Below are 10,344 nucleotides of genomic sequence, written 5' to 3'. Positions count from 1 at the left end.
TGTATTCACAGGAAGACAGCTCAAGGGGCAGGAGTGCAAGGGAGAGAAGGACACAAGGAAGAGGTAACTATGGGGAGGAAGTGGGAGGAAAGCTGTTGGACTGTGGGAAATTGCAGTCAATGTCATGAGACAAAGTGTATATGAACTGCTGTATGGAAAATGAATTTGCCCTGTAAACTTTCACCCAAATCACAATAAAATTTAAAAAACAAACAAACTTGCAAGTGGCCATCTAGATACAGCAATGAGTCTCTCCTCATCCAGAGCAAAGAATGAAAAATACCAAAGATGCATGGAAACAATTAGTCCAAGGGACTGGTAGGCCATGCGGTTCTTGGCCTATATGACCATGAGACCAGAAGAACTAGAGGTGCCCAGCTACCACTGTCAACCACTCAGAGGGGGATCTGTGTAGGAGATGCTGGATAGAGTGGGAGAACAATGTGAAACAAAACTCAAAATCATTAAAAAAAAAAAAGACCAGGTTTGTGTATGAACTGTATGGAAAATGAATTTGCTCTGTAAACTTTCCTAACATTTGGTTTGGACCATGCAAACTTCAGCTTACATGACCCTGAGACGAGAAGAACTAGATAGTATCTGGCTACCACTGTCAACCACTCAGAAAGGGATCAAAATAGGAGAACCTGAATAGAGTGGGAGAAAAAACAGAACAAAACTCAAAATCACAAAAAAGACAAAGCTTACTGGTCTGATAGGAACTAGTGAAACGCCCAAGACTATGTCCCTTAGTCACTCTTTGGGCCTGAAATTCAACTTACTCCCATGGCTTCCAGCCAAACAATCAAAGAAACCAAACTCACTGCCGTGGAGTCAATCCTGACTCATATCAACTTCCATTGTGTTTCCGAGGCAGTAAATCTTTAGGGAATTAGATTGCTCAGTCTTCCTTCCATGAAGTGGCTGGTGGGTTTGAACTGCCAAACTTCTGGTTAGCAGCCAAATGCCTTAGGTACTACACCACCAGAGCTCTTTAGCCAAACAACAGACAGACCTATAAGGTGAACAATTACTACAGGTAGGTATACTCTTTAGAACAATCAACCACAGGAAATCACAAGGGCAGCATCTTCACAAGGAGATAGCTCAGAGGGCAAGAATGCGCAGGAAAGAAGGACAGGGAAAAGGTAACCACAGGGAGGAAGTAGGGAGAGAGAGGTTTCATTGTGGGGAATTACAGTCAATGCCAGGAAACAAAATGCATATATATGAACTGCTGTATGTTAAATGATATTGTTCTGTAAACTTTCACCCAAATCACAATCCGAATTTAAAAAAAAAAAAGAGAGAGAGAGATATTACATTATGGAGATCAATGTCATGAAACTAAATGTGTATGAACTGTTGAATGGAAAACAAATTTGCTCTATATACTTTCATCTGAATCACAATTAAAAAAATAAAATGTTTAAGAGCAAAGATGTCACTTTGAAGACTAAAGTGGGCCTGACCCAAGCCATGATCTTTTCAATAGTCTGACACGCATGTGAGAGCTGGACAATGAATAAGGAAGACAGCAGAAGAACTGATGCATTTGAATTGTAGTGTTGGTGAAGAATATTGAATGTACAATGGACTGCTAGAAGAACATATAAATCAGTCTTGAAGAAGGTACAGCCAGACTGGTCCTTTGAAGTGAGAATGGCCAGACTCCGTCTCTCATACCTTGGTCATGTTGTCAAAAGGGATCAGTCCCTGGAGAAAGGTATCGTGCTCAGTAAAGAAGAGGGTCAGTGAAAAAGGGGAAGACCCTTAATGAGATAGACTGACCCATGGCTGCAACAGTGGGCTCCAGCATGGCTATGATTCTGAGGATGGTGCAGGACTGGGCAGTACTTCGTTCTGTTGTACATAGGGTCACTATGAGTCAAAACTGACTTGACAGCACCTAACAACAAGAACCATGGCCAAGAGAAGAGTGTGAAGAGGCACTGCCTGCCTTCCCTACCCCAGACCTCACAATGCCTTTACCTGGATTATTTCAACCACTTAAAGGCTGCTTATGAAGGAGAATCTCCTTCAAGGATATCTCCTTGAGGACTAAGGTGCGCCTGACACAAGCCATGATATTTCCAATCGCCTCGCATGCATGTGAGAGCTGGACAATGAATAAGGAAGACCGAAGAAGAGTTGATGCTTTTGAGTTGTGGTGCTGGCGAAGAATGCTGAAAGTACCATGGACTGCTAAAAAAACTAACAGATCTGTCCTGGAGGAAGTGCAGCCAGAATGCTCCTTGGAAGCAAGAATGGCCAGACTTCGTCTCACCTATTTTGGTCACGTTGTCAGAAGGGACCATTCCCTGGAGAAGGATGTCATGCTTGGTAGGGTGGAGGGTCAACAAAAGAGGGGGAGGCCTTCAACGAGATGGATTGACATGGTGGCTGCAATGATGGGCTCAAGTATGGCAGGGATTGTGGGGCTAGCGTGGGATCGGGCAGTGTTTCGTTCTGCTGTGCATGGGGTCACTATGAGTTGGAAACGACTCGATGGCACTTAACAACAACAGCAATGAAGGAGAAACAGAAACAAATACACTAAAGGACTGTGTTCAGGAAACTTGTTCCTAAAGTCCATGTGGACAAAGTTCTTCAAAGTGTTAGACACAAACTCTATTTATTAAAAATAATGATGGCAGCACTGGGCAGAACACGAAGATAAATGGAATTATTTTCAAAACCTCTGTGGACCACAGAGAAATTTATCAAGTAGAAAAGAAGACCAGTTCAAACTGCACTGCACGCTTTTTATGTTTTCTTTTTTCCCCAGAAAAACATAGACCATCAAATCTCTCCTCCTAAGAGACTCCTAAATGAATTAAGAGTTGATGGCATGTTGAAAGAGCTCTCAAGAGAGTTACTGCAACATCTTTATGAATCATAAGAAATATGTCACAAACACTATGTCAATCCATCTAGTTGAGGGTCTTCCCCTTTTTGGCTGACCCTCAACTTTACCTAGCACCCAAGGTACTGGTCCCTTCTGACAACATGACCAAAGTACGAGAGATGAAGTCTGGCCATTTTTACTTCTAAGGAGCATTTGGCTATTCTTCCTCACAGACAGAGTTGTCTTCTCCTAACAGTCCATGGTATATTCAATATTCTTCACCAAATATAGGAGCTCTGGTGGCATAGTACCTAAAGCATTTGACTGCTAACCAGAAGGCTGGCAGTTCAAACCCACCAGCCACTCCTTGGAAGGAAGATGGGGCAGTCTACTTCCAAAATCACCTCGGAAACCCAAGGAGGGGTCACTATGAGTCGGATCTGACTCAATGGCAGTGAGTTCATTTGTTTTGGTTTTTTTTTTTCCACCAAATATGGGCCATAAGAAATTACAGCATATCTTAAAATTCCTCTGTGTATAATTTGTAGAATTTGGGGGTATTTAAATGTGTTAGAACTTGGAGCATTATTTTAAATAATTTTATCATTGCCGTGCCACTACTGTCATGATGTATTACCTTCATTTATAGTGAAACCTATGAGAGCCAGAACTTAATGGGACTGCCTTCTTTTTCCAGGTCTTGAAGGTTTTCCACCTTTTCTATTAATTGAAAATATATTTTTTCCTTCTCTGGCAGGTTTCTGCCTTATACAAGTTCCAGTTTTCACAGATTTTACTATAATTTCTTTAGTTTGGAATTCTTAATGAAGAATAAAACTTCTCGTTATCATCTATAAGAGAACATTTGCTTTACAATACTGCTAAAAATGAGAGTTGGGCCTGTCTTTATGAGAGTTGAACACCCACTTCAACTCTCAAACAGCCAGGAAAACACAAAATGGCCCTGTGCCCCCAAATCAGCTGGCACCAAGCTCAGGACTCAAGGACAAAGGAGCCCATGCACTGCAGCTTGCACTTGATTGTTGACAGATTATCCAGCCCAACTATCTCACCCAACAGCTGGGGAAGCTAAGACCAAGAGCTAAAGTGACATCAAGTTCACATAAGTTATTTGCCAGGAATAAACTTCCCCAGATCCTAGGCGATTAGAAGCAATAGATGGGTGGATGAGGTGGAACATGGCTGTTATACTTAAGGCAGTGACAAATGCCAGGTGACCATGAAGATAAGGCAGAAAACCTAAAGAGTTTATTACAGAACAATAAGGAATGTTAAGAACAAAACATGAATCCGAGTCATTATGAAAGGCCTACCTAATTTGTTATTCTCTATTTAAAAAAAAAAAAAAAAAAAAAAAGTACGTGCCATCTCTTAGAAGGTTTCCATCAAGAATGTTTCAGATAAATGTGAAGGTCTCATTCAGAGAGGTAAGCTCCAGGTCTGGGGAAGTTAATGCCTGTGGAATGCCTTCTTACCCAACAATGCTAGATAGACTGACACATATATGCTTTTTCAAGGACAGATGAAGTTTGTTTTTGAGATGTGCTCATATTTCTGCACATTTCTCAGACAACAAGACTTAATGCTTCGAATTCTGAGGTCTAAAATAATTTGTATGCAAATGACAACTTATCTAAATTACCTAAAATAAAAATGACTGACTGCCAACAAGTCCTTGAGAACATACTGAAACATCACTAATTACCACTGCCAAGGCCACCAATGTATCAAATGGTGCCTTATCAGTTCCCGTGATGTTGTGGGATCCAAAGATAGGGAGACAGTATGAATAAGAATTTATTACCCCAGTGTGAAATAACAAGAATGCTAGCCTTATATGATCTCCATTCCAGGACTGGGAGAGTCTTCACTCCCCTCCCCTCACCTGCAACTCATCTTTAACAACATAACAAAGAAAGGGTTACCCTGTGATAAGACCCCTCTTTGGTTTCTAGGCTTTAACATCATTATCATGCTCCTGGTGTTACTTCTGCTTTTCCCCAATCACCTTTACAACTGATAGGATTTCTGGACAGTCTTCCCAGGTGAACTCATGCCTGTGTCTGGGCTGCAGGTGAGCACCTGTGTCTGCTCAGGATGGTGTCTATTCCACTACACACCAGATACCATCACTGGGGGCCAAGATTCATGCTTCTCTCTTTACATTCAGTGATATAATTTTAACTACTTTTACCTCAGCCAGTTTCTTTTCTTCACACTCACTTCAAGCACGATTTAGAGCAAAGAACAGGAACTTTGGAGCCAGAAAAACCCAAATTGAGCTATATGACTATGAACAAATTATTTCTCCTTCCTGAGCCTTAGTTCCCTCTAGTATAAAGAGAGTCAAGTGTATAGAATAAATGAGATGATACACCTAAAGTGCCTGGCACTTAGTAGGAGCTCAGTAGATGCTCCTTCCCACCCCCCTCTTCTCTCCCTTTCTCCAGTTGTGTCTGTTGGCTCTCACTTCTCTCACTTCAGAATGTTTTTTCCAGTCTCCATGCACTAACCTCTCCCATATGCTTCCTCTTGGCAATGTCTTCTACACCTGAATCATGAAGAGCATTTAAAAAACCTATATCAGGAAATGCAGTTATAGAGCATTGCCAAACTGTGGTTCTTGAAATAGAAATAAGAAGGCTACGAAATAGGGCTAAGCTATAGGAGGTCGTCTGAAAACTGAAGAGGCACTGGGGAGGCCCCGGACTCTCTCAGCCTATCCATAGAAAAGGTTGCAAACAAAAATACAGAATGCCATTAAAATTTCATTTCAGATAAACAATGAAGGCTTTTCTAGTATGTCCCCCAAGCACTGCAGTAGAGAAGGAAAATTCCTCTCTAGTAAAGGTAAAACGCTCAGAGAAAAATAAGGATCATCACTGTCACAGAAAGGTGGCTATCCCTTCCACCTGGTCTCACCAGAGACAGCTAAAAGTTCTCTGATGAAAGGAAACTCCTATGGAGTCATAACTCAGCATAGTCTGGAGTTCTGGAAGGTGCCCAGGAGGTAAAAGACAATCAAACATGCAGCTATGGTCTTACACCTCCATGAAGCATCAGAGGTTACTGGAGCAGTGAAAGGGTTTAAGGCCACAGTGGCCCAGGCATTCTCAATGTTGGTATAAAATCTGCCCACCAAATGCCTGATAGATGAATTTTACATTATTTTTCCTTCATTAATTTTTTTTCCATTCATATTTTTAAACATAATTTCATTTGATGAGCATTTATTTTGTATTTCTTATAATCCTAAGAATGTTGGGGAAAATGAGATAAGCCACCTTATTTAAATTGTTGTAATGGTTGGTTGAGTTCTCAGAATTTATTTGGATTTGAATTTTCTGCTTTAAAAGAAAGAAGGGTGGTTAAATGATACAGGAAAATGCACATATGTTACTGCACAAACTGAAATATCATCCCTTGTCAGGACTGTTGCAATAACCTTCTAATTAGACTCCCTGCTTCTGCCCATGCAATTGCTTCTCAACCCAGCAGCCAGAATGGTCCTTCCAAAAAATAAGTCAGATATGCGACTTCCCTGCTCAAAATTCTCCATCTCACTCCAAATAAAAGTCAAAGTTCTTCCAGTGGCCTGCAGATTCTTCGTATTCTAGCTGTCCAGTCTCTGTCCTCTCTCACCTCACCTCCTACTGCTTTTCCCTTGGCCTAGTCCATGCCAGCAATACGGGCCTCTGCCCACAGCATTCTTGCACAGGATAACCCCATGTTCATCCCCTCTTCTCCTTCACATCTTTACTCTAATGCAATGTTTCCCTAGTGCCTTCTCTGGCCACATCCCCATCCTTAGGCTGACCTCTCCCCCTTCCCTGCTATCTTCCTCAATACCCCAGGTCCCCATCAACATACTATATCTTTTGCTTAGTTGCATATTTTGTGTATCTTCCCATGAGAATGTAGGGCAGAAATTTTGGTATTTTGTTTACTGCATCATCCCTAGCACATAGAACATGGCACATAGTAGGCGTTCAAAAAAAAGTATTTATTGAATACTGAATAAGCTAAGTTAAAAATGATGAGTTGTGTGACAGAAAGGCTTGGTGAACTGCTTCCACAAAGATTATAGCCAAGAAAAACCTATGAAGCAGTTCTACTCTGTAACACATGAGGTTGCCAAGAGTTGGGGGCCAACTCTATTGCAACCAACAACACACTAGGGTAAAATATATTTACAGAAAGCCAAAGACCTAAGTAAATGTGGAGTTTAGGCTTCTAAGTTGAAAAGCAGCTTTTTCCCTGAAGCTCTTCTTTTGTTTTCTTCGTTCCCTAATCTGAAAAGTATTAAGAGCTAGAAGGCATTGCAATTTTCCCACTTCTAGTATTTTTGAGGTGCTCTGGAAGCATAGTGGTTAAAGCATTTGGCTGTTAGCCAAAAGGTCAGTGTTTCAAACCCACCAGCTGCTCCACAGGAGAAAGATGAAGCAGTCTGCTTATGTAAAGATTTACAGCCTTGGAAACTCTATAGGGCAGTTCTATTTAGTCCTCAAAACCTAAAGGGCTTGGGTTTTTTGGTTTAAATTTAATATTTAAAAATGCAGTACAGAACATTGTCACTATTCGCATTTTTTGGTAAGTCATATGGAGTCCCTGGCTGGTGCCAGTGGTTAATGCACTCAGCCATTAACTGAAAGGTTGTAGGCTTGAGTCTACCCAGAGGTACCTCAGAATAAAAAGGCCTGGTGTTCTACTGCTACCACTCCTGTCAGTTTGTCATACTGTGGTGGCTAACATGTTGCTGTGAGGCTGGAGGCTATGCCAGCAGTGCTTCAAATACCAGCAGGGTCACCCATGGTGGACAGGTATCAACGGTAATCTACTTCCAAAAAAAATCAGCCATTGAAAACTCTGTGGAAAACAAGGTCATGAGAGCAGGAACTGGTGCTGCTATTTCTTCCATCCTCAGTCTCTGCACCTTTCACAGAGCTGCCAGCAGTACCATGTTGGAGCATAAATTTACCATCTCTGTGGTTCTTAGGAGCCACTGTGAGAAGGACAGAGGGAAGAATTTGCCATTTCAGTGGAAAACAAGTGATATTTACTAATTACCATTATTTTATATTTTGGATCTGGATTTGCTGCATGTTTCCTTACACTAAGACACCAACTGCTTAAAAAAATAACAATGTTTAAGTTCATCCATGAAACAGATAAGAAGAGGAGCATATTAAGAAGTGCAACCTTTGAAAAATGGATCAAACTGTTGAATTCATATAGCATACCTGGGTATGTTTATAAATAAACTTATTACATGGGAAAAAGAACCCCATAGAGGCAGAGTTTTACTCTGATACACACGAGGGCAGCATGAGTCAGAAATGACATGACAGCAACTGGCGGTGATGACTGAAAAAAGTATATCTTTATCTGAAGTAACATCCTTGTAAAGTGCTTCCAAAGTCTCCCCTCTTTGGTTAAGAACAGGCAAGAAATTCCACATTAAAGACGTGTTCCCCATAAAGTTTCAGCACGAAGGGCATTCAGTAAATATTTGTTGATTGGCAAACTTCCCATCTGTCACTCTTTTAACAAAGGTCTAACTGAACAACCTTTAAATGTGAGATGTGTCAGAATCCAAAATGCCAAACAGAATTCTCATTACCTCTCAGCAGAGTCTCGCATGAGCCGTTGCAAGTCCACCTCCTGCTTCCTCAGGGTTCCAAACGAAGACTGGCTCTCCGTGAGGCCTTTGCCTGCAACATTCAGTTTGATCTTTCCAATTGCCGTCTCAATGGTCCCAGTCACATTGTTTTCAAACTTGCCCTCGTATTTCACAAAGTCTGAGTCTACCACCACTGGAATGAATGACACATGCAGAAGAATCAGATGACAGCCCGGCCACCTCTTAGCCTTAGGTCACCTAGCTTCCCAATCCCACGGACATCTTTGGGGAACACAGAGTTTTTGTTTGAAATGGAAAGACGACAGCCATGCTGTGTGCACGTGTCAAAGAAAATGGGGCCACCACTCCCATGAGCTGAGTGAGAGCATGGGATGAACTGGTGGTCGGGGCTCTCTGGATCTTTTTTTCAATTTCAATACATGTTAGAAAGTTCATGAAACGTGTGTACAGTTTAATGAATAATTTCAAAGTGAATATTTATTTAATCACTATTCAGGTCAAGAAATGGGGTGAACATTGAAAAGGAACTACAGTGAAACCTATGAGAGCCAGAACTCAACAGGACAACCCTGTTTTTCTATATAGAGGAAAGCTTATATAATATTAAATAATAAAAGAAAATATATAAAGTTATACATAGGATGTTTCCAATTCTGTTTTAAAATATTAGATGCATTCCCTAAAGGTGCTTGGTTATGGTTAAGGAGTTTTCCTAAGTTTGCCCCCTGTCTGCTCTACTATATTCATGGATATATTTGCAGCACATATAAATACATATGTAGAAATAGCCTCTGCCAAACTGTATATATTTATTGATGTAGTCCCATTTGCCTTCCCACACCTGTTCAGCTTGCATGTCTATGTATCCACTTGTGGAGTACTGTTATTACTGTTGTTGTAGGATTGTGTATGTGACAGTATTTACCTTTGCTGCCTTTAACACTTGTGTTCTTCCCACTGGCTTCCTTTGCCTTGATCATTTTGTGCTGACCAGCCCTTTATTGTATATTGTCTTTTCCTTCACCTAAGTAAATACTTGTCTACCCTCTAGTTAGTGATTTACCTTGAAGGAATGAGTCACTGTGCCCACGGACTAAGGACATACTTTTAGGGGACATCAAGGTCAACTGGCATAACACAGTCCACAACAACAATGTTCTACATTTTACTTTGGTGAGAACAACTGCACTCTTAAAAGCTTCCAAGCAGCTATCTATGGTGCAAATTTTGGTCTCTCCCTGTCCAAAGCACAGAATAGTGAAGGAAATCAGACACATGGAAACAATTAGTCCGAAGGACTAATGGACTTTATGAACCTCAGTCTCCACAACCTGAGACCAAAAGAACTAGCTGGTGCCCAGCTACCACTACTCTGAAAGGGATCACCAAAGAAGGCATTGAATAGAATGGGAAAAAATATGAAATAAAACCCAAATCATTAAAAAAAAAAAAGATTTACTTGTTTGATAGATTGGTGGAACCCTCCAAACTATGGCCCTTAGTCACCCTTCAAGCCAATGGCTCAACTTTCAGCCAAACAAGAGACAGACCTTTAAGGTGAACAATAACACCAGGGAGGTATGCACCCCTTTGAACAATCAACCTTATGAGATCAACAGGGTAGCATAAAATGTGTGTGAATTGTTGGATGGTAAACCAATTTGCTCTGTAAACCTTCACCCAAACCATGATAAAATGTTCAACAACAACAACAACAAAATAGATGCATAGGAAAAAAAGACTAAAATCTAACTGCTAGTGGGAATTAGGGAGCTCTGGTAGCATAATGCCTAAGGCACTTGACTGCCAACCAAAAGGCTGGCAGTTCAAACCC

The 10,344-nt window shown here is 41.0% G+C and overlaps 1 protein-coding gene across 1 annotated transcript in view; it reads right to left on the bottom strand.

Moving 5' to 3' along the window:
* Positions 1 to 10,344, bottom strand: part of GSDME (gasdermin E) — a 125,667-nt gene that overhangs the window by 111,949 nt on the left and 3,374 nt on the right. Inside the window, exon 2 of the mRNA XM_007946506.1 lies at positions 8,490 to 8,682. Coding sequence (XP_007944697.1) covers positions 8,490 to 8,682 — 193 coding nt within the window. The remainder of the gene's footprint in view (positions 1 to 8,489; positions 8,683 to 10,344) is intronic.

This window comes from Orycteropus afer, unplaced genomic scaffold, assembly GCF_000298275.1.
Source record: "Orycteropus afer afer isolate SDZICR_OR568_19922 unplaced genomic scaffold, OryAfe1.0 scaffold00008, whole genome shotgun sequence".
NCBI lineage: Eukaryota > Metazoa > Chordata > Mammalia > Tubulidentata > Orycteropodidae > Orycteropus > Orycteropus afer.
The sequence above is the reverse complement of the archived record's forward strand: the minus strand, read 5'-3'. Positions and strand labels throughout refer to the sequence as shown.